Source organism: Passer montanus, unplaced genomic scaffold, assembly GCF_014805655.1.
Source record: "Passer montanus isolate IOZ18808 unplaced genomic scaffold, ASM1480565v1 scaffold13, whole genome shotgun sequence".
Taxonomy (NCBI): domain Eukaryota; kingdom Metazoa; phylum Chordata; class Aves; order Passeriformes; family Passeridae; genus Passer; species Passer montanus.
In genome coordinates, this window is record NW_024359832.1 from 13,206,935 (window position 1) to 13,233,766 (window position 26,832).

General features: G+C 37.1%; 1 protein-coding gene across 1 annotated transcript; it reads right to left on the reverse strand.

Moving 5' to 3' along the window:
- Positions 1–1,760: 1,760 nt before the first annotated feature.
- Positions 1,761–25,640, reverse strand: NCAPG (non-SMC condensin I complex subunit G). Its single transcript, XM_039699102.1, has 21 exons — positions 25,505–25,640; positions 24,723–24,932; positions 23,638–23,866; positions 22,221–22,366; positions 21,224–21,308; positions 17,822–18,014; positions 16,202–16,351; positions 14,244–14,384; positions 13,143–13,266; positions 12,450–12,539; positions 12,117–12,296; positions 11,520–11,630; positions 10,858–10,977; positions 9,108–9,344; positions 8,598–8,779; positions 6,219–6,393; positions 5,618–5,779; positions 4,620–4,791; positions 3,478–3,558; positions 2,963–3,038; positions 1,761–2,107 (listed from the first exon to the last, which is right to left on the reverse strand). Exons 1-21 carry the CDS (start codon positions 25,613–25,615, stop codon positions 1,981–1,983), a joined length of 3,102 nt encoding a protein of 1,033 aa, XP_039555036.1. The 5' UTR covers positions 25,616–25,640; the 3' UTR covers positions 1,761–1,980.
- Between the last annotated feature and the right edge of the window lie 1,192 nt (positions 25,641–26,832).

Sequence of the window (26,832 nt, forward strand, 5' to 3'; positions counted from 1 at the left end):
CAATTTTATCTTTTTACTGGACACCTTGCAATTAACTGGGGATTCTCCCAACATTCACAGGCTCAACAAGCCCAGCTTCCTCGGCCACTCCCACTGGGAACTCCAGCCCCACACCAGCCCCAGGGACGTCCAGTTAGAAAAAGCCTATTTTCTATTAACACACACCAGTGAAGCCACATCCACAGCAGAGGCATCCACAGACTGGGAGGCAAATTGAGGGAAACCTCATCTTTTCAGTCCAGCATTCCCAAGAGATGCCAGAGACAGAACCTGTATATGGGGCAAGGCACAACAGAACAGCAAGAAGGCAAAACTACAAAAGACAAAATTCTTATTCAGGAAGGCATGCCCAGAGGCCTTTGTGGATTTTTATTGCTCCTGCTTTGCCTCAAAAATTCATTTTAAGAAAAAACAAGAGTGGATTAGCACCAGTTGCTCAGAGTGTAATAGTGCTTAAAAAACAATCCACTCAAGAGAGAAAGGATGAGAGAGAACTTAAATTTACAAAAAAAAACCAAAACAAAAACTGAAGCCCCAAGGAAGCTCTTACAACTGAGAAAAACAACTGCATACTTTGCCCATTTCAAGTATGTTCAGGCAGCATTCAAAGGGACAGAGAGCATCTCTGATCTGAAGTGGCTGCATGTACACAAACTCATACCACAACACAATTTGGGGATTTAAAGAGTTACCAAGGAGGGAGATCAGGACCTCAAAATTGTGTTCAAAATTACAAAATTAACTTACCACAGTTACAGAAGCTTCTAAATAGAGCAAATACCAGCATAAAAGTGTGTCGTGGCATTATGCTGTTTAACAAGTTTCCAACAAAAACTGCAAAGGATGAAAAGCAACACAATCCCTCTCTTTCCTGTATGCAAGCTTGGAAATAGCATAATAGCTTGGGCATTATGCTTTAGGAATACTAAATTTCACTTGTGTCCCTGAGTCATTCCTGAGAATTACCAAAGGCCATTTATAGCATATTTACCAATTTAAAATGCAAGTTCCTTAGAAAGCTGCATTTGGCATCAACAGGTGAGGCGTGCATTCGAGGAATGGAGGGAGTTTGCTGCCACTGCTCCCAGAAGACCCCAGTGCAACACAGGCACGGCGCTCCCAGCGCGAGTGAAACTGCTCAGCCGCAGCCACTGCGAGTGAGGCGGCTGCATCTGCTGTCCTCTGCAGCTCCTGAGCATTCTACATCTTCAACTTCAGAGCTACAAAAAATAACAACTGGATACTACTGAAAAAAGACACAACACTGACCTTAGAAGATTTTATTTTTTGCCCCTTCTGTATTTAAATACTCCCTTCCTTACCAGATCTTATTTTGTACCACAAATATTTTTATGTTTTTTAAAAGCACATCCCTGATTCTGTATAACAAGGTCAGCATCAGTAGACTTTCAGTATGATTTGTAAAATAAGTTACTCAGTTTTACCACTTGACATTGTTTAAAATAAAGTAGACACCTGCAGAAAGCAGAACTCCCAATTAAAACTATTTTACATTAACATGAATACTAAGTATCAGCTGAACAGGTTTTACTGTTATAAAACCTTATAAAAATGAAGAAAGCGAGTGCCATAAAGGTAGGTACATTCAAAATTGCTGCCATCACAAGCAACCACTCTCTGCTGCTGTTAAATATCAAAACAGATTTAACTATGGAATACTTAGCACCAACAGCAATTTTTGTTTGAAGACAAGATGCATTCTTCTCTATGAAGTAAAAGAAAAAACATCCAAGTTTGTTCAGGTAATATTTTAATCCATTTTTATTACATGAATGAGGGACTTTATATCAGAAAATATAAGAAATACAAGCATCTATTTAAAAAAAAAACCTAATATAGAAATGTAGAATTATAAATGATTCATATAAAAGGAGTAAATATGACTAGCAAGAAAAAAATCTTATTTTCAAGCCTGATGTTAACTACCGGTGTTGACAAAGGCACTTTCTTCTCCCGTCTTCACTCATCTGTTTCCTCATTCAACAGTCTAGAAAGATTCATTCGGGTTTTCTCCAGTGCCAAAGTTTTTGCTTGTCTTTGAGGCCTTGAACTTGACACTGGGACTGGTTCTGGAATTCGATCACAACTGAAACACAGATTGTTTAAGAGTTAGGTAAAAAAGACTACAAAAACTGAAGAGCTTTTACAGGAACAAACTTGAATCATGGTCTTAAAGTACAAAAATACTTCCTACCAATTAAACACTTTTTATTGTTTGAGAATATATTTGTGTTTTCAAGTGATATAGCAGTATCAGTATAGATAAGCAAGTGATAAGGAGTTGCTAAATAAGCAAAATTAGATGGAGTCAAATTCCCCCAAAATTAGATGGAATCAAAGCAAACACATCAAATAGGCAAATGGGAGAGACTGACCCTGGTCACAATAAAGTCCACAATAAATTGATTACTTGCTTAAGAAAGAGCTGAACACAGCTGAAAAGTACAAAGATAATTTTGTTTTAATGCTTATATTCTGCAAGATCATAAGCAAAGAAATCCATTGTCTATATTCAGTTCTCAGTAATTTCTAGATCCTTGCCAACTACACGTTGGTCAACAAACAACAAAACTGTGAGGGGGGGAAAAAGAATTTAAATTAAAAAAATCTGTACTTCCACAGAACAGATTAAAAAAGGCAGAAAAAACTTAACTGGAAGAAGAGCAATAATATAACCCAAAAATACGATTTTTTTCAGCTAGAATATCTGTTGACTCAACACACAAAAGGGATGCTGAAAAAACATTACAGGCTTCTTGGCATAACCTGCCACTGTTTCAAAAGTACCAGTTCAAAGAAATGTTTTTTCCTTAAACATTTATCACTATTTTTGGAACAGAGGATATCAAAACATACATGTTTGGGAAAGAAAAATATTTGAATAAAACTTCCTTACTAGAACAGACATCATAGTTTTGATGTTGGGGAGTTAAGGATTTACCTTTCAAGACCACGTTTTACACTCGTACCAGTTTTTCTTCTGCTCACAGACCTCCCTTCTGCCGCTTTCCGCTGCCCTAAGTATAAGCAAAAGTTTTTTTGTATCTTGACACCATTTATTTTCTTAAACTAGTTTTGTATCTACTTTTCTTCAGTGTTTAATATTGCATTGAAACATAGAAATATGCAGCCTGCATTGATAGAATAAGGTCACAAAAAACCAACAACCAGAACTACACAATTTTCTACTTCTGCCAGAAACACCTGTACGTTACTGTCAATGGCTGTGGCTGGCTTGTCTGCAATCCTGTAGTCAGTCCTTTTTTCTTTTCTGAAATCTGTTATTGGGAGAGGCTAACAGCACAAAAATTTCCAAAGCACAAGCTACTTTAATCTTTTTAACAAATACAACTGTAAATCTACAACAGAGTATGAATGGCTTTCCCATCTATACCTTCACAAAAAGTTACTATGAAATTATTTTATTAAAAACAACTAATATTGTAGCCACTGTACCTTTGCCAGTTTTGCTTCTTGTAGATCTTAATTTTGCCGTTTCTTTATTAACTGGAGTATGAAGAGCATCTTTATTATTTTCTGTTAAACAGAATAACACACATAGAACTCAAATTAAAACTTGATTTCATCTTAAATACCAGGATTTTAAATTTTGGCTGCTACATTAAAAAGCCACACAAGTGAATCTCAATTTTTCTTTAAACCAGAAAGTAGCTAATAAAGCTAACAGGAAGTTTAAAATGTCACTCAGCTGTAACTCCACCCCAGCAAAGGTCAATAATACATAAACTATTCCTGACAACTGTTTGGCTCCTTCCACTGTGTTGGAAGCTGAGCAAGCAGGACAGAAGATCAGTTTGTCTGAACAGGGACCTCTTTGTGGCGCTCAAGAGGAAAAAGGAACTGCAGGATCTCTGACAGCAAGGTCAGGCTGTGCAGGAAGATGACAGAGCTGTGGTTTGTACCTGTGGGGAGAAGGACCGAAGGCCAAAGCTCAATTACCGTTGAACCTGGTCAGTGTTTTGTGAGATAGTAAAGGAGGACTTTTGAAAGTACAGTAAAAGCAGGAGAAAATCCAAACAAAACACTGGATAAACACTTGCTGAAGATGATCAGTCACCTGACTAACAGGACTAGAGAAAAAGCAGAGCCTTCAGTGCTTTATATGCTTGATTCTTTAATATTACTGATGGACCTTGAGCTGCCCAGTTCCCTGAATCAGAGGACCATGAGCATGGGAACAATGATTTTCCATTTGAGAACACTGATATTGTAAGGGACCAGCTCCAACAGCTGAATGTCTGTAAGCTGAGCATGAGCCAGCAGTGGCATCCTTGCTGGCACCAGAGACGTTGTGGCCAGCAGATCCAGGGCAGTGACCCTGTACCCAGCACTGATGAGGCCACGCCTGAAATCCCATGGTCAGTTCTGGGCCCTCACTGCAAGAAAGACACGGAAGTGCTGGAGTGAGTCTGGAGAAGGGCAGAGGAGCTGGGGAAGGGGCTGGAGCACAAGTGACAGGGGGAATAGCTGAGGGAGCTGGAGTTGCCTCCCAAGTCCTATTACTTCTTATTTTCCTAACATCTAAACAACTCATTGAACTGTACACGTGCTACAGTACTACACCCCTCCTGAGTTACCTTCTTCATTGTGAGCAGTGTTTTCAGATGATGTGATGTCTCTTTCCTGTGTCCTTTCAGAGAGATCTATTTCCTCAGTTCTTCCAGAGTGGTTTTTGCCCACATTAGGATCTTTGGTTAATTTCGCTTGGATCTTCTCAATAGTTCTTTGACACGGTTTATCTTCCACTTTCTGGACAGCAGACATTTAATGTTAAATGCTACTTAAATTTACAACTATTTCTTTTATCTATAAAATTTCTCTACTAATAGGATTAGGTGAAATTACTGCGCAAAGGATGCCATGTGTGATATGAAAGTGACCAGTCAAGCTAAAAGGAGAAAAACTTTCTCCATCAATACTAGGCACTAAAATACCGTTTTTTCATAATTTTTTAAAGAAAATCTGAAAAAAATTAACACAACTGGACACAGTACAGCTACCACTGGATGATATGCCCATCGTGGATTCAGCATGCCTACCAACATTTCTATATACCATTGTGTTAGTTCTATATACCAATGTGCCACACTTCCAAATTTCAATTTTTTTCCATAATAATAAAAGCACCAAAGTAAAACTCTTGAAATCCTTTCCTACTTCATCTTAAATCAAGCATCCTTTTCATGTTGCCTAATGATCTTCCCACTACACCATAAGTTTAGGTGCAAAATTTCAGCTGTTAATAATTAACTAAAGATAAGCTGCAAAATTGCAAGACTTAATACTGAATTTTATTTTAACTTAAAAATAACTACCCCACAGTTACCAAAAGAACTTATAGTACTGCAATGTATCAAGTCAGGCATACTGTTTCAAGCTGCTTATACTGTCTATGGTTTATGCAGTGATATCAGCTCAGATTATTGTAAATTATTCAAAAATTCATTTCCGAAACTGGTTAGGAGATAAATTCCAGTCATATGGTCATAGTAAACAAAAGGCCCTTCATTTTTAAGGGTATCAGAATACTATACAAATGATTAAAAAAGTAAGAACCACGCTTTTTAGGTACTACCTCTTGAATCTCATCGAGCAACACCAGAAGATTCTCTGTAGAAGAGCTACTGAGTTCTAGAGAATTTAAAGCTTTTGCATAAATACGGACATCTGGTGCAGTTGGGTCTGCCAGGATTTCATTGCAAAGTTTCATGGCTAAAGTATCGTGCACTGTTAACTCCTGCAAAGGAAAGAAATCAGGTATCAGTAATTTTGCTGGGAACTATTTACAAGAGACAACAGTGAGAACAATCAGGTTTAAACAGTTGGCTAATTTTACACAGCAAACATCTTCCTAAAATACACTATTTTCAGTACATTCACCAACTGATTTTTATAAATATCTTCCACAATATAAACAATTAGCCATGTGCAAGTTTCTATTAACATTTTGTAATTGTAAGAGGGAGGGGAAATTTGGGATGGGGGGAAAGAAAAGGGAAGGAAAAGTGGGAGGAAAGTGTCAAGCTAAAAGACTTCAATACCTGAACAGGCACTCATTTAGTCCAACTGCTGACACTGGGAATCCCAGAGAGGCCCTGACAGGTAGCAGTAAACTAAGGGGGAGTATTTCCTCATCTGACACAAGTACTACTTTCGTACAGTTTAACGCATTGTACCTGATAGTCCTGAGACTTCTTGGACTGACATTTCAGTCCACTTGGTCTGGTCAGGTCTACTAACAGTTCAGAAACATTACTGGTATCTACTTCAGCCAAAGGTGATGTTGCAGGAGCATTTAACAGTGTTTGCAGAGTTGGAAGATAAGCTTCCTCAAAGCACTCCTGGTTAGACCTGTTTCAATGAAGTCAAATATTAGTAGCATAATAAGACAAAATCAGGTTTTCTCTTCCATGATGAAAGTTCACTGACCTGGTACATCAATCAAAGCAAAGTAGGAGCAGCCATTCTTGGAAGCAACAGCCAGCAAGATCAAGATATCAAAACTGTTTCATAGTACCATTTGAAATTTTAGCACATGGTATTTCAAGCAAGTTTTAAGTAACACTTCCTTCCTCTGAAGAATTCGAACATTCATCCTTACTACTGAAAACCCAATTGATATATATGGACATGTTCTATCTTGAAGGACAAGAGAAAAAAATTCCATAAATACATTTTTCTAATTCATTTTCATAGGTTAATCTTATTTTCTGCTCATTCCTCCTTTCTGCTAGCATATTTCTTTGGAGGTACTTCTCATTGTGTAAGAAAGCAAGGAAACCTGGCAAAAAAGTATGCAGTGGTTAACAGGATTTTTGGAAGAAATACTTGTGATTTTTTTTCTCAGAAGAGTTCATAACTCCTGCCAAGCAAGCCTAAAAATCATGTTTCACTTGGTCGTGCAGCAAGTTGTCTAAAAGTGTGGTTCCACAAGACTTGTCAAAACAATTTAACAAGTAAGATGTCAAAAAGTACAAGGTACAGTTGAAGTGAAGCCTTTACTTTTGCTGATATTTATATTAACTTCCTGTTTGAACCCAAATAACTACAGGAGAAAACCAAGAAAGCAAGTAATGGAATTTTAAAATTCAGTGAGAGATCGGTATCAAATTTAGGTATGAGCCTCCACCAAATCTCATTTATTACCCAAATTCTTCTTTGCTGAATGGTAACTTTACAGACAAGTTCTGAATTACACCTGATATTTAATAATTCACTTCCAAATACAGCATCCATCACTGAAGACAGTAAATTGCTCAACTTAACTTTGTCTGCGTCATGGATCATAAATGGTCCATTTTTTGAGACAGAAAATAAATAAGATTTCCTAACTAAACAGAGATTTTCATCAATGAGCCAGAGTAAGACATAGGATTTTTTTTCTCCACAGATTCTTCTGATTTTTGCTTAACACATATAACATGTTATTTTTTCAAGAACACGATCATCTATGAGGTGCCACAAGAAATTGCTTCATTTGCAAAATGACTTGGAAATATATGGGACTACTCAGGTGGGCAATCACTAGAACTCATAAAAAAAGATAATGCAATTCATAGCATCAGATGACATTTACAGGTAAAAGATTATCAATGTTAAAAGCTTAAATTCATTACTCATTGTCAGAGATACTGGAAACATATTAAATAAATCTTTCTGTTACTTTCATAAGAATTTGAGTAGGGAAACCCCCATTCTATAAGAAACTGGGTATTTTTCTTTGGCTTTTTTCTAGCAACAGCAAATACCACATTGCTTAGGTGTTTTTTGCCTCTTCAATACAACTCCCCTTTGTACTACTCCTCTTAATGTGACAACATATAGGCCACAAAAATTTAATTCAATTTGGTTTGAAAAATAGGTAAGATAACGTAATACATCTAAATTAAAACTTAACTATAAAAAAGCAGATAAATGCTTAGTTTGTTCTAACTCAATAAAACCACTGGCAGCTACTGAAAAGTAAGCTTTCAGCAGCAGGTAAAAGGAGATAAGAATTGCTATTTAAGCTCTTATTCCCTTACATCTCTCTACCTCTTTTGTCCAGCATCAAAATAAACAGCAGATTTGAATATGCTGTGAATTTAAATTGGAGTATTCGTTGGTTCAAAAACAAACTAAAAACAAACCCCAAACCACAACCCAGCAGCCTGCTGCTTTGATAACTGCTGGGCACTGATTATTTTCTTTTGAAGCATTCCTGCTAGCTACTTTTTAGTGACACTTCAAAGCCTACCTGTAGTGCTCAACACCATAAATAAGTAAAACACATATTTTTAAATTAATTTTATTCAATACCTTAGAGTTTCAATTGTGGGCTTAGGAAAGAAAAAAAAAGGGAAGCCACATGGAAAGCCATTAATGGAAAGTCTTCAGAATGGCCACAGGATGAGATTATGTACTTTCAAAAGCAATAGGCATAGGAGACTGAATTAGATGTCTAAATCTAATTTGTATTTGTGCCATATTTGGTCTACTAGTGCAAGACCAAAAAAGGTTCCTAAAACTGCTAGATGAGTGTATATTGTCATATAACAAATTACAAAGAGCATTACCTATTTGTATAAGCAAATAATGGGAAGAAGACTCCTAGACAGTGTCGGAGCCGAGTATCCTCTTCAGTCACGGGATTATACCACAGCAGAACAAGACGAGAAAGGAGCTTGGCACTGATCAGCCTCCTAGAGAACATCAGTTTGGCAATGCCTTCTGCAGCTTCTGTCCTAAGTTCTGAATACTGAAGAAAGAGCTCATCATATACACAACACACCAACCATAATGTTTTTCACTAATACTTTACTGTAATAGCCTATACCCTATCTTACCAATCACTTCTCTACATTCACATATTTCCACCTGCAAACAGAACACAAAGCTGCTCAAGGGTAATCTTAACCTGTACCAGTGACAAACTTGTAGTCATTTTCTAGGACAGGTATTTTAATATTAGATCATTAATTTCAATTCACATCACATAATATTCCCAGGCAACCTAATGGGATGACAAGCCATCTGCAAAAATAATTTTAGAACAAAACTAAGGCAAATCTTATAATATTCCTTACCTCACTGTCTAAGAAGCCAGAAAGAAGCTTCAGAAGGCTTTGAACTGTGGCAGTCTCCTCTTCCTCCTCCATTGTTTCACTTTCATCCTCACCATTTTCAGTTCTAATGTGTGCACTGTCACTTTGAGAGTCATTGCCTTTTCTGGTTTTAAAAGGCTCAATTCCAAACAGCATTAGTTGATCGAAGATTGCCATTAAAGCACTGAGCTTTATCTTTATGTTATCTACTTGTAAAACCTAGGTTTAATAAGGAAAATAAATATATCTTCCAGTAGACCACCAATCTTGAAATAAGCATAATAAGATTTTTCCTTTAATAAGATTGATTATTTTGGTAAACTTTGTATAATACTTAAACCAATTTTCCAACTTTAGGAAGGTGTGATACAAATTTAAACCTGAATTGATAAATTATTTCCCAGATTGTATTATAAAGTCACCTATGCAATTTGCACTACATAAAATCAAATTAATTTCACTCATGGAATGAACTGCCACGTATGAGATGTAATTTTATTGTTCAACCCATAAACAGACCCTGGACAAACAGTCTGTTTGCCTGTAGTAGCCGCAGAGTGTTAGACATTACAGAAATATAGCTAAACAAAAGTACAGTTTAATTAAAATCACAGTATGTAAAAAGACAACAGGGACCAAGACAGTAATAAAAGTCAAAGTTACATAGGTTACTATATGTATTATAGTTCAAATTACATGCACGTAAAACCAAGAATCATGGGTTAGCCCAGAGATTCTACATCTGTTTAGCCCAACACCCTGCTTCTGACTGCAGCCTGCATAGAGATTGTGGGATTTAGTACCTGCAGAAAGATTACTTAACTCAAAAATTTAAGTTACTAAAGTAACTGAAATCCTCTCCAAACAAACATTTTTTTAATGTGACATACTCAAAGGCAAATTAAAAACACTAGTAAACATTACTTTTTTAGGAACCCAAAGTTCTCCTACAACTGACAACTCTATCTTGTCTGAGCCAAGCACATCACTTCAACTCCTGCTGCCATTTCTCTAATGTCTGCCTGAACACACTCTTAGAAAAGCACAGTGGCCACCCACATTTGACCCCTCAAATCCAGGGTCAAAAACCAGGGTTAACAAGTGTCATATTTGACATAAGTAGCTTGGTATCACAACAATCACAAAGATGGGAATTGTGGATGTTACAGCATCCAGCATGCTCCATTATCCACAGGTGTTTGGCCGTACTATTGTTTGTTGGTTGGAATATTGCTTTATGCTCTAGTTAACAACTCTTCCTTAATCCTTAGTATAAACATATTAATTATTCAGAATTTAAATCAGACACCCAATATCATAGGGAAGTATGCAACAGATGTGTGAAAACCATCAGACATATTTTTAGTTTGGTTTCCCAAGGAAAGCTTAGAGAATCCTACAGCTTCTCTTTTCTATATTGAGTAACAAATACATGACAGATCTCACCCAGATTTGGAAGAGAAAGTGAGACCTTAAAAGTCAGGAATTCCTAGAAAACTTTAAGACAATGGGTGACCTTACAAAGGTAAAACATGCTAGTACCAAGATAAACAGGATCTTATTAGCCATCAGAAAAATCTACAGCAAACCACACTCTCCAGATCTTCAGAAAATCAAGAATTACTGGTTCTCAAAGAACATTACTATGTATCATAGCTCGTTATAGACACAAGACTAGATTTATTTGCTAAGTCACAAAGAGCATTGTTTAATTTCTCATCAGATATTTTACCTGTAACAGCAGTGGAAGCTGTTGTTGGGCGAATTCTTTGTTCTGTAGGGTACAGCAACCCAAACACAGAACTGCCATATTTCTCACAGCTGGGTGGACATTAGTTACACCTGGAAGTATCTGAAAACAATAATATTAAACTTTATAGACAAAATACATAAACTGAAAATAAGACACTTCTACTAAAATATGCTTACCCTGAAATTAGAAATAACTTATTTTGATACAGTATTGGAAAATGGCAACTACCAAATACTCTGTTTATCTAGATATAAACAGAAGCAGACTGAATATGCTGTTTGAAATCAGCAACAAAATAATAGCAAAAGTCACATGAGTGTTTTGCTTTGAGTTTGTTTTTAATAAATACTTGTTTTCAAACAGAACTGAGCTGATCACTCTGGGAAACAAAAAAACCAACACAGAACAACAAGCCTACACATTTCTTCATGGAAGACATTAACATTCTTGCAGAGAAAAAATACCCAGTCCCAAGTTACGAAATGCAGATGCCACTTTGGTGTACTTGAAAGAGTTTTGAGAAGACAATTGTAAAAATCCACACAAAAGAAAAAACAGACTAGATACAGTATGAATGCAATGGCATCTTTAATATTTTTGCATTTACTAAGGAGTTCCAGTTATTTTGTATTCCTACATACCAAAGATTGAATGATTTCATTAATGGTTGGACTGATTCCTTTAGAAAGAGACATGATCTTCAGAACCTCATAGCACATCATCAGACACTTCAACAGTGTTTCAGGATCATTCTTCAAGTTGGCCAGGGAAAAGAGAAAAACGTTATTAATACAAATGGTGGCTATGATAAGAATGGGGCCATTAATCAATTTGTCCCTGCCCAAATACACTTTTCCTGTCCACTACACATGTGTTGTGCAAGAATATTAATCATCATGTGTCTATAATCTATGATCCAAATATTAATCATCACGTGTCTATAATCTATGATCCAAATAAATTCCTTTTTATGTTTGCAGTTAGTTAAGATTAAAAAGAGTAAGAACAAGATTGCAATTTGTTTTTCTAGAGCATACCATCAGCTTCTATACAATTTATCTTTTGCTAGAGCATACTATTGGCTTCTATAACTGCAGAAGGAGAATACTAATACCATAAATGTTTGATTTCAATTTTTAAAATGTATTTGAGACAAGGACAAGCCACACTTTCTTTTGAAATTAAGAATAGATTTTAAAACATAACCAGCAATTAGGAATACAGAAAGGGAAGAGGACCTTCTCCACACGCATTTCTTTAATTTCAGCTTGCTCTGCTGTTTTTATCATTTCATTTTTTGTGTGCTCCAACTCAGTTATTTTCTCTTTTAATACTGATGCTCTGTTAAAATCCTGAAGAGTAATGCATTCTTCCAAAGCTTGTTTTGCTTCAAAAAGTTTCACTTTTATTTCAGCCAGCTGAAATACAAAGTAAAAAGAAAATTAATATAGTAACCTCTGTGGTATTAGCCAGTGATTCCCTATTGACACTAGCCAATATTAACCTACTATATAAAACTATGGATGATTAGGCTTAAAAAATATTTTTGTTATTAACTAAAATCTGCTCACCTTAAGCTCCCGCTTTCTTATTTCAGCAGCATCAATAGGCTGGTCAATTGCAACAATTGGCTCACGAACTTCTGATATAATTTCTGCAATCTATTGTTACAAACAATATATTAGTGCCATTAATCGCAGTTCAGATATATACTAAGCATTTAACCTTTCCAAATGTAAAATATATCTTTCTGAAAAAGTATTCCACATCCGTGCAGTTCTCTTAGCAGCTCATTCCCTGTAAATAATCCTCAATTTGAAAACACAATGTTACCATGAGCACATTTCAATCCCATTTTTTCCCATCCAGCTGGATAAGCAAGGAACAAGAAGACTTTAAGCACCTATATGAGTTAACAGGAAGGAAGAGAAGTATGAAACCTGGAAATCTACAGCATCCTCACTTTGAATGTTTTTGTCAAAATACTTTGCATCTAATACAATAAAGTATTCTGGAACAGGCTACTGAAGTGTAAACTTTCCTAGTCTGAGGACTGCATTTACAACACCAGTCACATCCTTAAACATAAAGGTCTCTTTATGTTTAAAGAAAACCACAAAATGCAGCTATGCTTAAAACCAAAATAACAAAACAAGGGAGAAGGAGACAATACTTAAATACTGATACTTTTACAATGTTTCATACAGGCTGTTTGATTTATGGCGAAGACAGAGACTAGAAAACAAGATTTTACAATTACTTACAATTTGAATCCTTCTGTCCTCATCCTTAACAATACTGAGCAACTTTTCAACAAGCAGAGGTATAAGTGCTGCTGAAGTTGAAGGTGAAATGAGAATCTTTTGTAAAATAACTAGCAGACGCTTTCTGGATTAGAGAAAAAAAACCAAACAAAGATTGCTTATTCAAGAAAATGGAAGACATAAGAGTTACTATCCTACCAACCTGGGGATATTGTGATGAAGACTTCATAATGCAGTATGAAACTTTTCTCCACAGCTACATTGAGTACCAAATGTATCTTCTTTCTTAGCCATGTTTGTCTTTCACTGACATTACCTGTTTTCACTTGATTAGAAAATGCTGAATTTTTAATCATATGTCCCTAATGTCCAAAGAAAAGTCATACCAGCAGAAACAGTACCAATACTGCAGAATGCTTTCATGGAAATTATCTGACTGAAAACTAAAAAACAAAACAAAACAAAAAACCCAAAACAAAACAAAAAAAAAATACAACTTAAACTATCCTGCCAGTCTGGCACACATTTACACATTCCACCGAGAGTCTGAAATTACTGCTCTGTTTATACTATCATAACTGCAAGTTTTCACAGAATGCCTGAGATGGTATGAATTTTCAAATTCATTTGCTCTTCTCACTTCACACCAAAAGGCTGTTCACATTATCAGTTAACAAAATTTAGCCTGGCATCTAAGATTTTTGTAGCCTTTTAGACATTAGCAGATTATAGCTTAAAAACACAAGAAACAAACAGGCTACTTATTACAAGTCATCTGTTGTGAAGCAATAAGTTTTTCTCCCTTTATTTTTTAAGTTCTCTAATTTCATAATCTCAATAATACTTTATGAAAACAACCGAATTTGTTTCCCCTAACAATGCTGAATCAGAATTAGAATTTATTTTTCTATAAAAGTAAGCAGATAATATTTGGCACAATGTTGGGACCAATTCCACTAAGGAGACTGCTTTGTAGTCCAACTAGCATTGGAACTGTATTTTGTCTGTTTGATCAGGTTCTTTCCCAAGCAGAGGTTCTATGCCTGCCCTCAGGCATGACTGTCTTAAGCTTAGTAACACAAATTTGATATTTAAATTTACCTTCCTCCCTCTTCCATGGTATCCATGCAGCCTATGTTTAGAATCAGTTGCTGGCCTATGAATTCTTTCGTCATCAGGTTTTCAAAACAATTAAAATCTTCTTTTTGTTCTTCGCTGAGAATTGGCATATTTTGAAGATAACTGAATCCAAACAGAACAGATATAGTTACATTCAGATTCACTGTTGGACAGTAATAAATAAGCAAATAAATAAACACACTCCAAACAAATCCAAATATTCACTCCTGCCCCACCCCAATAAAAAATCCCACCACTTTCTTGTCCTGTATAAACAAGTGGTTACATTAGGCACAAACCTTAAAAATTAAAGATTGTGTTCTTTTCATAGATTATTTTTCAGGAAGTTATTTATACCAAATAATGTACAGTTTCAAAATAATGCACTTAATTAAAAAAAAAATCCCTTTTGTGAATGTAATACAATAGGGAACATAAAATGTCAAGTAATGCTAATGTCATTCCAGTTCTGTAAAAATGCATAAAGGTAACATCGTAGCAACAAATGTATAGATATACCATTTTTCTTACTATTTTCTGCACATTTAGGTACAATGCATGTTTTACAAGTTCAGAATTGTTATATTGCCTACAAGACAAAATATAAGAAAATCATGAAAGTATACAGTGACTTCTTAATCTGATGAAATATGTCATCACAGAATAATGTGTTATCAGATACATTCAGCCATATAGCATGGAAAGTGTAATCGGTTTTTTCCATTTCTTTATTTTTCTAGACTAAATTGGTTTTTTATCAAAATTTTATATATCAGGGAGAGTTATGCACGTTCAGAAAATCTGGTGTGAAAGATCACGTACAAAATTCAATATACAAAATACAATTCAAATATTGACATGAGCTGTGAAAAGACGCTTTTTTCCACCTCACCTTTGTAGATACTTTTCAGTTAACAGCTTGTTATTTTCAGTAAATTTTTACAATTTCTTCAGATTTAGGAAAAAAAATTTTGCATGTAACTACTATTTAAGAAGATCTGAAATGAAAATTGTTTCTGATCATTTAATAATAATGTCGCCTGCACCAGGTAACAGTCAATATGGAAATGCAGCTCACAAATCTGCTTTTTTCTGAAGTCCCAGTGACCTGCATGTTCCTGCTCCTCCTAACCAACACTCCTACTGTGCACTGCACAATTGTACACCAGAAGACTGAGAACTGAAAATCTTACCTGAAACAACAGCTCAGCAATGAGGGGTTTAACAGTTGATACCATGAACAATTACTAGCAAACCTGATTAATTTTAGCCTCACCCTGAAGAGTAATGTAATTGAATGCACTTTGAGTAAGATTGGATGAAAACAGAACAAATGTTCTATGGAAGAACAGATTTTTTGGAAAATAAATGTTTCATGAACTGTTAAATGAATAATGAATGAATAAATTTATACCCACCAGACTGGATATACATTTCAAAACTAAGGAAGCACAGATGCTTCTTTTAATAAATGTTTATGAAACATGTTAACACATTCCATACTGAAAAGTAGCAATGACTTCTTTGCCTTAACAAAACATTCATTTCCACTCTCCTGTGCCCTCCAGTTAAATAACTGTTCTGTAACTGGCTCATTTTGCAGCTCTGTCACTGCTTTCAAACATTAAGTTTTTAGGAAGCATGCTTGCTTGAGCAGGCAAAAGAGAAGGGAAGTTTCAATTAAAAAATGCTTTTCTTAGGGACAGCAGAAAATTTTACTTTATTTTCACAAATGGCAACAATGGAAGAAATGTTAGTTTCTGCAAGCTCTAAAAAATATCTCAAAAATCTTTTCAAAAAAGCAAAGAAAAGCTAAAATCTCTGTTCAAGCACAATTTTGGGTTTGAAGGATACCTGAATACTTGAATAAAAGAAATATTCTCTAATTTAAAAAAAAATCTACTTTAGTTGTAAGAGATTTATTTTTAAAAGCAATGTACCTCAATAAATAATCTGCGTATATAGCTGGTTCTGGCAACACCTGTTCTAGTAAAACTTCACCTTCTTCACCTTTTGATTTTAGATATTCACAAAGACATCTCCAATATAACACATTCTCAGCTGTTAAATCCTCCAGTGGAATCAGCTTTCTAAACAAAAATAAACAAAGCAATATGAAGAGATAAATAAAAGTCTAAAACAATAAATACACAGAAGTATTAGAAACTAAGAAATAAATATTATTTCCTAAAATGCAAATAAAACCCTGTCAAAGCTATTCCCCACAGAATAGTTAAAGATCGAGAAAATCAATTCCTCTCTCTTGAGGACAGAGCTCCACAAGCCATTCAGTACATTGCCCTTCTCAGTATTGATCTCAAGGCTATTCACACCAGTTTGCAGAAACATTCTGCCCAACTCTTCAGACCTTCTAGAGTAACCAGCCAGGTACTTTATGAAACATTGCTATTGCCCCACAAGTCTGGGGGGGAAAACTGAACATCACTAATCCACAGAAATGCAAAACCGCATTAAAATATTTTTCAGCTTCTATGAATTGTTTCTTCCATTCTTAATACAAGATCTTGAGACAATAATGGAGTAGCAATCCTAGTATGTCAAATGCAAAATCTAATACAACTTTTTCTCAGTAACCCTGTAATGCCATCATCCATCATGAGACCTCGACTCCTTTTTAGATACATAGTATTTTTCATGCCAAGCATGGCAATTAATCCTTGTTTTCGAAGCAGAACATTAAGTTGTGCATTAATTCTACCTCAAAACAGAAAAGACAGTATCATTGTGGTGGTACTTTTTACTCCCTTGAATCCCATTTTACTTGTAAACTATCAACAGTTTGGGTTTTGCTTTAGATTGCTCACATACAAAACAAAAAACCCAGCCAAACACCCAAGGCAACACGTAGATGAAAGCTGATCATTTGACAGCTTCTCATTAATCTAACAGGTCTTTATTTAAAAGTAAATTTGACAAACAGGAATCACAGACTTTAAAAATCTAGCATTTATCATTCTGAAACGTCATCATTCCAGCTGTACTCAGAAACTTCATACAAAAACAATCCTAGGGTTTTCCATAAATTAAATTAATGTAAGCTTCATTACAAACTAAGTAATTTTACTTACTTTTCAAAATGTCATTAGTCTAACAGATCTGGCACTTAAAAAATTCTCAGCCCAGTTTTTCAGAATGGAAGCTTCATTTTGCTCAGGATAAAAGTCAGACCAACCAGAATGAAATGATTTTGAAGAGTGGTAGGAGTCTAATCTCACATGATAAAATTAAGTGACAAATTGTCACAGATTCAAAAGCAATAGCAATATCTTACTCTGTATTATGAGAGGAAATGCACAGTATCATAGGAAGTGCCTTCTATCCTGCTTAGTAGCATGACAGATGTTTTGAAATCAGTAGATGCTACATGCACTGCATTCCAAAGCTATAGATGTGGGCCTATCTGGCTTTAAAAAGCATCAATAATAGTGAAATAACTTTCTTACAGCGGAAATGTGCCAGTACCTTAAGAGGTTAAAAGGAATTTAGTTTTATATTCTCAAACAAAATACTCATCTTTTGGAAATGAATGCTCTGCATACCTGCTATCAACGATTTTACAGTTCTGAACAATGTCATGAAGTGGAGATAATGAAAACATAGCATTTAGTACTGGGATGGCCACTTCTGGGCAGTTTTCTACATCCAGTCTATGAAGCAATTCTAAAACATCCCCTTCAGTGAATTGTAACCAGGCTTGAAGTAGCTTCTTCTTCATTACCTCCTTAACAGCATCTAATAATACAGGAATGCAAACAGTTTAAAACAAAGTTTAAAAAATATCAAATTTTAAATACACTTTCACAAAACATTTTTCCATAGAAGTGTTTTTGCAAAAGAAGTAATTATACAGTTAAACTTAACATTACCTTAAATAAAAAAAAACCCTGTTGAGCAAGGACTACCTAGGGAACACCCTTTTTTGAGGCAATGTAGTTTTTCCTCTCACAGGGAATTAAAAAAAAAAACAACTGTGTCCAAAAAACTTTTACATTTGAAGACAGCGTCTCAACCCAGAAAACCTACAAACCACAAACTCCTGTAGAAGAAATATTCAAAATCAGAATCACAGAATAGGTAAGACTGGGAGGGACCACAGTGCATCATCTGGTCCAACCTCCCTGCACAAGCAGGGCCATCTGAGAGCTCATGGCACAGAGCTGCATCCAGACACTTCTTGAATATCTCCAGTGTGGGAGACTCCACAGCCTCTCTGGGCGACCTGCTCCAGTGTTTGGTCACCTGCACAGTACACAAGTTCTTCATATTCAGGCAGAACATTCTGTGCATCAGTCTCTGCTTGTTGCATCTTTTCCTATTGCTTGGCAGCACTTGGCTCCATCCTCCTGGCACCCTCCCTTCAGACATGGATGGGGTCCCCTCCCCATTTTCTCGAGGCTGAACAGGCCCAGCTCCCTCAGCCTGTTCTTGTAACAGAGATGCTCCAGTCCCAAATTTTCTGAGTAAGCTTTGTTACATACTTGCTTTGTTTCAGGAATCGGCCTCTTTTGGAGGCAGGATCCTACATGTGAATTGACATACAGAATTCTCATGCTATTTCAATTATGTGAATGGATTATGAAATTTACATATGACACTTTAACTCCCTACACACCACTGCCACAAGAAACAGTTCCTGGATCAACAGAGCACTATTTAATTAATGAAAAAAAGGATTTATGGGAACATCCAGAATGTATACATCATTAATGCATTCACCCCTGAAGCAGGGAAGTTGAAAGGCTAAGAGTCTGATGGAGATAAAAACATAGTAACCAGGAAGCAAAACAATTTTGCTCTTAGGCTCGTTCAGAAAACAATATCCAGTACAAGGGAAACAAAATCCACAGACACTGACAATATTTATCTTTCCTCTTATCTGCAACTCATGATAATAAATACAGCACTTAAATATAGTTTAGAGGTCAAAAAGAACTGTAAAAAGGAAGCTAGCAAAAGCTAACTTCCAGTCCTAAGGATAAGAAACCTCTCCAAGAAGGTGAGAAGCATAAACTAGTAGAATACAATACAATGAGAGTTATGCTGAAAAGCATAACTAAGCAGAATGTGGATTACGTATTCTAGACCTTATCAAACCATAAGCCCTTGTTCTGAAGCCAATATGGAAAAACATCCAAAGTTTTAATGTAGGTACCTTGAATGAGCAGGTTCCTTGCTTGTTGGCTCAGGAATTACCCAGATAAGCAAATTCAAAAAAGATATATATATATATATATCTTCAGGGTTACAGGATTTGCAACATTTGCAATATAGAATAGCCAATTTGGAATACAACCTATCTTACCTGGCAAAGAGCACATGATCAGTCAAACTACATACCCTGGCAGATGTTTTCCCCTGTGATGTCAAGAAAAACAAAAGTCCTCAACAGCTGGGATGTAAAATCATCCCAAGGAAGAGACAGACACTACAAAAGTATCTGTCCTGGATCATAAAAGAAGACACTTCCTTATGCTGAACACATCAATGTCACTGAAAAACAGGCCACATAGAAACACTATACTTTCTCTTTAAAGGAATACAAGTACTTTTTCCTGACAAGTGAAGGATCACATGAAAAATTAGGGAAAGTAGTTTCCTCCCTAGTCTGGAAAGATTACTACGAGAAATGCATTCACCCTAAGAAGTATCTCTCAAGACCAAGGATTATTGTGGGAGTGGTGGAGCCAGCAGAAAGCAGGAGCTAGTTAGATAAAACAGAAAACTAGTGTATCAATAAGAAACAGTAATTCAGAACATGGGGTTTTCAGTGCTGGACTTCAGAAACAGAACATGGCAAACTTCTGTAGGCTACTACAGACTAATTCAGGATAGGTGGGGCAAAGTGACTAAAACTTCACATACAGAAGGAGGTGGTCTTTTTAAGTGTAGTTCTACACAGCAGAAAAAAGGACTCAGCTGAGTGTCTCTTCCTTTCCTGTCAAGAACAGAATATGATCCCAGCTAGCCAAAAATAACAACAAATCAATAAAAACACATGCATGCATGACACACCTTAAAGAGCTCTAGTCCCCAGTACTTCAGTCTTGTTTTGTAAGTGAATATCCACATAAATCATAATTCTCACAATTCCCAAGCAGCATATCACTCAGCAAGGGAAATTCTCAGAGTAAAATTCAACTTAGTGCAGGCTTTCCAATCAAAGCAGGGGGATTACACATCAGCACTGAGTAAAACTGGTAGCTTCTATTGTAAAATTCATGCATACAATTGCTGCTGTTGGGGAAGAAAAAAAACCAAAAGGGTGTTCTAGGTAGGCAGGCCAAAAGTGTCTTGCTCAGATGCAGGTGATGTTTTGCTCTTTTGGCAACACCACCCCACACAATTATGAGTACATTCTGAATGGCTCTTTCTATTGAGTGATACAGTACAAAAGACATTAAAAAGAATAAAGCTGCCCCATGGTGAAATGCATAAGGGTCAAAGATTCATTAAAAAAATATTCAAGCTAGTTAAACAAAAAATTAACCAGCTGAGAAGATTTCTCTCTGAAAGCACATAGGAAATATTTTCAAACTGACATTAATGTTCACATTTAAATTCTTTAATACATTTATTAGTTACAAAAATATCTGTAGTGTAACATTTCCAAATACACTGAATTAATTACATTTTTCTAATTCTGTGTGTAATTACTTTTTTTTTTCATTTTAATAGCACTTGGTCCTGTTTTAAAGCTCACTGGCTCTTAGGTTTTTTGAAAGTGCAATTCTTTTCTGATTTGTTCTCTATAAGGGGCCTGGAAAAACAAAGCAGCAAGCAGATTTAATGTGTCTAAGCACTTCCTGGTACCTCATTACTCCCTTTGAGCTTCTTATTATTGTTATCACAGCTTTTGCATACGTCACCCCAACACATTAGAAAGTATTCTCTCTTAAACATTAGTATTAAGATGTACTATGTATTGTACTATGATCTCTTACCAGATCTGTCATTAAGTCCTTGTTGCAACAATTTAACTCTCTGTGCTATTGTCAGAGCTCTCATGTGAACTTTTTCTGCCAAAACCTTAAAAAAATATTAAGACATTAAAATATATTTCCACATGTGATAACAAAAGATCCCATTACCTGACTAGGGTTTTACACTTAGATTTTAGCTAACCACATAAATCTAAATCACTACCTGTATCAACAGCACTGTACCAACAATTAACAATCAGGTCCTTGTGCATGGAAGAAAATGTACAGTAAAATAAACAATAAAATTAACACATAGCTTAGAAGCTCATCAGCTCTGCTTGAATGCAACACCTGGACATGAAAAGTATCCTCTCTCTTTAGAGTGAGCAGGGTAATGAATACCTACAATAAATTACAGAACTTACTACTTTCCTTAAAAAGCCTACTAACACAGACATTCAGTTGAAAAAAACAATCTAACCTAAGATAAAATAAGTAGAAGACAGTTCTGTGGGAAAAGATTGAACATTTTATTTCAAGATCTCCCATAAGATGCCTGCATAAGAAACACACATGTTAGCATACTTTCTTACCTTTGCATGTAAACATGAGTAACAGTTGATAATTCCCAAAATTTCAATACCAAAACCATGCAATTTTTTACTACTTCTGTGGTCCTAACATCCACTATGTAATAACAGAGAAGCAAATTTGCTTCAATAATGTCACAAAAGGCATAGAGAAAAAACAATACACTGCACACCTAATTTATACTGTTACTACCTGATCTTCTACAGACAAATTCTATCACACAAGTAATTTCTATCAAGCAAGTTCTACAGTCAAGTTCAGAAGTTTTAACTAGAAAACTTGTATTAAATCACCCTCCCCCCTCAAAATTTTGGTAAATGAAAATAAATTATTTAACTGTTCTTAGTGTAAAGTGAAATATACTAAAAGATTTAAAGCCTTTTTCCTAAGTCAGCCTTTGAAATTAATGGTAAGTGATCCAATTTACCTCATATGCCAGCTTTCTGACAGCCTCCTTTACATCCATGGTGCGGCCTACAATGATTGGCAAAGTCCTTTCTGACGGAGCGATACACGACAGCACAGCACGTCTCACATCTGAGTTGGAATCATTTTCAAGCAACATGCTGTAAACTGAAAATAAAATAGTCATAATAATGCTTTTATACGAGTTTGAAACATAGAAAAACAGAAAATACTTTTAAAAATAAAATTAGCAGCTGTTACCAAAACCCCTCTCCTGCCCCTGCAGAGCTGACAATTTAGGAAACAGTTCAGGGTCACAACCCCAAAATTTTAAGGTAACTACATGCTGAGCTGTGATGTCAAAAGAAATAATGTTCACAATCATAAGTAAGATCTTCAGTTAATAACTCCAAAATTTGCTGCTCTAGATCCCACCCATAAATAACCATTTTGCCATTTACTAGCAGAAAAATAAAATATTTGCAAATATTGGCTCTTTAAGACCTCTATTCACTAGTTGTACCTTTTCATTATTTTTTGAAGTAGATCTTCAAATTTTTCTATAAATGTAAAATTGCAATCTCCATTAAGCCTACCAAAACTCTTACAGTAAATGCCTCACATTCCTCACACACTTTTATTATATTTTTGAACCTTATGCAAAATCCAAAGCAACTATAAATTTAGTTCAAACATAGTATACATGAATTCATCTTTCTCTGAGACAATGATTTACTATGAAATTTTTGTGCTCCTAAATAAGTAACCTATAAACAACACATAGAAAATAACATTTAAGAGAAGCTATCTTAACAACAGAAAACCCCAATTAAGTAATTCTTCACAAAAGGCAATACGTAAAGATTAATCAGGGCACAATTTACATACCAGCTCTGCTGGTACAAATGTACACTCTGTCTACCTCGAGGCAAAGGAAATGGAAACTTAGGCAAGAATCATACAATACACAAAGAAACCCTCAAACATCATCAAGATCCCTGCCTTGTAGAGATGCTGATCTCTTCTAGAAAAGTGATCATAACTTGAAACAACAACAGTTTTTCTCTATCATCTCTACTAACAGTTTTGTACCAATTCATTGACAGTACCAAAGGGTCCTTAGAGGGCAAGAACTGAACAAACATATATTATAGCCCCACTCTAGTATACAACATATTTTCACAAGCCTACTTCTACATTGAGTTCAGAGCAGCCTGAGCCCAGTATGACTGTGTAGCAGATCTCTCCTAACAGCTGTATTTTTCCCCTTGAACATACGTAACACTTGCATCTTCCATCTCCTATAGCAGAGTTTCAGTTTATGAATTATTACAAGAATACCCTCAAACATCCATTTATTCAATGCTAAAAAAATCCCAACTTTGAAATACTTTGAAGTAATGTAAATTAGACAAAAGAGGAAGACCAATACTACTTACTATTAACAACAGGGCAGTCTTCATCCTTAGGATCTTGAAGTCTTGACAGGGCCAAGACAGCTTGAACTCTCACACTTGGAAATTTATCTTTAAGTCTAATCAGCATAGCTCCATTAATTTTATCAAATAAGTCATCATCAATCTCAGCATTCTCTGGCATATTTCCCAAAATCTTATTAACAAGCTGACAGGTTCGAAACCTAACTGCATGGCTGTTGGCATTGTGAGACTTAGGGGAAGAAAAAAAGGTATTTTTATAATCACACTTTTCTCATTTCCAACATAAGGCTATTAATATGCACATCTAAGTGCCTAATATTCTACAGAATAAATGAAATATGCACTTCTATGTTTCAAAAGCTTTTCCAATTTAATTTTACTTTTAATCTCAAAAAGTCACAGAACTGAAAAGCAATTATAGCTCTAGAAAATCAGCAGTGCCTTTACAAAGGAAGCAGCACGCTGACCACTGCAGTGCATTAGCAGCTTACTGCTCTGGCTCCATTAAACATTAGAAGAAAAAAAAGACATTAGCAATTGTGATTAGTTATTTTAGGCCTGATCCATAATCTTTCCATGGCAAATCGACAGTTTAGGAAACTATTTGTGTGTTCATGTGTTCATGCTGTTGGAACTGTGTATCTTTCTGTGTAACAGTTGCAGTAACCAGAAAGGACTAATACACATGCCAACTACAGCTGTACAGAAGATCTTCTAATAATTTTGTTATCAAAGGAAGAGTATAAATTAATTTCCAGCACACTTCCACCACTTCATGCTTACAGATATACCTATAGCAAAGCCTATAGTGACATATCTGATAGCCATACAGGAGAGCTTTCATTTTTCTCAAAGGTCCAAATTTTGATATTCTAATTGTTGGATTATTGTGTGTGATGTGGTGAATATTTTTGTGTTGGGGGAATGGGGATGGTGTTACTTGTCAAGCACTAGCTTTGTTTTGCTTTCACTTTTTAAGTTCTAATTTGTATGTATTGTCAAGTACCAGCAAATTTTCCCCACTTCAAAAAGTTTCCATTTTCAATGTTAGAAATGTTAGACATTTAAGAATAAATTAACTGTACCTCAAGCAGAAATTTAAACACATAATTCAGAAGTAAATTATCTTCTTCTCCCTGCTCACTATCATCTTCTTTCTCCATCTCATAGAATGAAGTAACAAATCTAGCTGCAAAATTGATCACTCGTTCCACTGCTGGTTCCCGCCTATAGATTATCATAGCATACTTGAGGAAGTGAATGAATTTTTCATTAAAGTCTTCTTTATCATCCAACTGGGAAAAAAAGATCAAACCACAACAAAAGATAACTATCCAGTTCATCTTTCAAAGCTGTACCACAGAAAAATAAAGTGGGCTTACAATTGACAACTTCCAGCTGAATTTAAATTTTTAAAGGGCTACAGCCAGCGGTCGGGGCACACCCGACTCACTCAGTGAGTATTTTGCTGTAAGGCACATTACAACGGCGAGGTTCCACCCGGCCGACAGACTTCAGGATGACAATAAACACCCCGTCCACTACCCTGTGTCACACCCACATCCCGGCACCCACACACCGTCCCGGGCAGCGCCAGCACCCGCGGGCAGCTCTCACCGCCGCGCCCGCAGGAGACAGCTGCGCTAGCAATAGCTCAGGGGCCTGGTTTTGCGGCATTTGGGTGGGTTTTTCAGGGAGGGTTGGGGGTTCTTTTTGTTTACTTGTTGTTAAGTCACGGCTCTCCTCAGGCTCGCTGGTGCTCGTTTGAGGGGAGCGCTGCGGAGGCGGCCCCGGCCCGCGGGGACCAGCGGAGCACCGCTGCCGCCCTCAGCTCCCCCCGCGCCGGGCCGCCCGAGGGCAGCCGTACCTGCGCATAAGTGCTCTTCAGAGCCACCACGAGCTTCGCGTGGTTCTGGTGAGGCTTTTGGGCCAGCTGGAAGGCTTCCTGCACCTGCAGCAGCTTCTTTTTGGCTCCCATGGCCGAGCGGCGGCGGCGGGACCGGGACCGGGGGCGGGCGGCCAATGGCGGCCGTTGGCCGGGAACGCGCGGAGCGTCGCCATTTCTACACAATCCAGAAAGAACCGGGTTGGAGGAGAGCTCTGAGATCTTCCAGTCCAAGCAGTGCACGAACACTGCCATGTCAACTACACCATGGCACCGAGTGTAGTTGGCACTTTCAGTCATTTCTTCGACACTTCCAGGGATGGTGACTTTACCAGCGCGCGCGCCAACAACGGCCACGGCCTCCGCGCGCGCGGCTTCAAACCGAGCGCGGGAGCAGCGCCCGATCTCGCGAGAAACCCGGGCGGGCGCGCGCTCGTGCCCGCGCGCTGGAGGCGTTTACCATCTCCCTGGACAGCCCGCTCACCTTTCTCCTAGGGCCCACCCTGTCTAATCACCTGTGAAGGCCCACCCTGTCTAATCACCCTTTCTGTGAACAAATTCTTCCTAATGTCCCAACCTTAAGCTGACGCATTATAAGACTATGTTCACTGGTCCTGTATCGGGTTGCCTGTGAGCAGATGCCGACCCCATGTGGCTGTAGCCTCCTTTCAGGCAATTGAGTGATAAGGTCCCCCTGAACCTCCTCCAGGCTTTCCACCCCCAGCTCCCGCAGCTGCTCCTCGTGGGGTTTGTGCTCCAGACCCTTCAGGGAGGGCTGGCAGGGAGAGGGATGGGCTGGGGCCCTGCGGCTGTTCCCAAGTCCCTTGCCGGCAGCAGCCCGGCTGCGGCTGAGGGGAGGCGGCGCCGGCGAGGGCTCCCAGGATTACGTCGGCCAAAGTAATTAAATACGCCTGACAAACCCGCCCGGAGCCGCTCTCCCAAAGTCCTCTCCGGACGTGAGCCCCAGGAAAGTACAGACGGGTTCCGAAACCTGAGAAAGCTCAGCCGCTGTCTAAACCATGAAAGCTCACTGGAACTCCCGCTCTCCTGTACCCTCTGCGAGGGGCCCGAGAAGGCGGACATACGGATGCAACACCCATTTGTGCTCCTTCCACGCTGAATCCCTTTCTAGTGGAAATTTCCCCCGAGTTGCCAAGCGTTTGTTGTGAACTTAATGTTTTCCCAGAAATCCTTTAACTTGAGAATAGTAAGAAGCCTCATTATCTCAGTATCTCATTAAAACCGGGAAAGATAACTGAGCTCAAACCCCAGAGCTGTGTTACTGTTGTGGAACGTACAGTGAGCGTTTA

Excerpts from the sequence above, each read along its gene's own strand:
- NCAPG (XM_039699102.1), bottom strand. The coding sequence starts at position 25,615 with ATGGGAGCCAAAAAGAAGCTGCTGCAGGTGCAGGAAGCCTTCCAGCTG. Across the intron at positions 14,385-16,201 it reads TACGCAGATTATTTATTGAG|TTATCTTCAAAATATGCCAA; the intron begins GTACATTGCTTT and ends GTTTGGATTCAG. Across the intron at positions 11,631-12,116 it reads AAGAAATGCGTGTGGAGAAG|AATGATCCTGAAACACTGTT; the intron begins GTCCTCTTCCCT and ends GCCAACTTGAAG.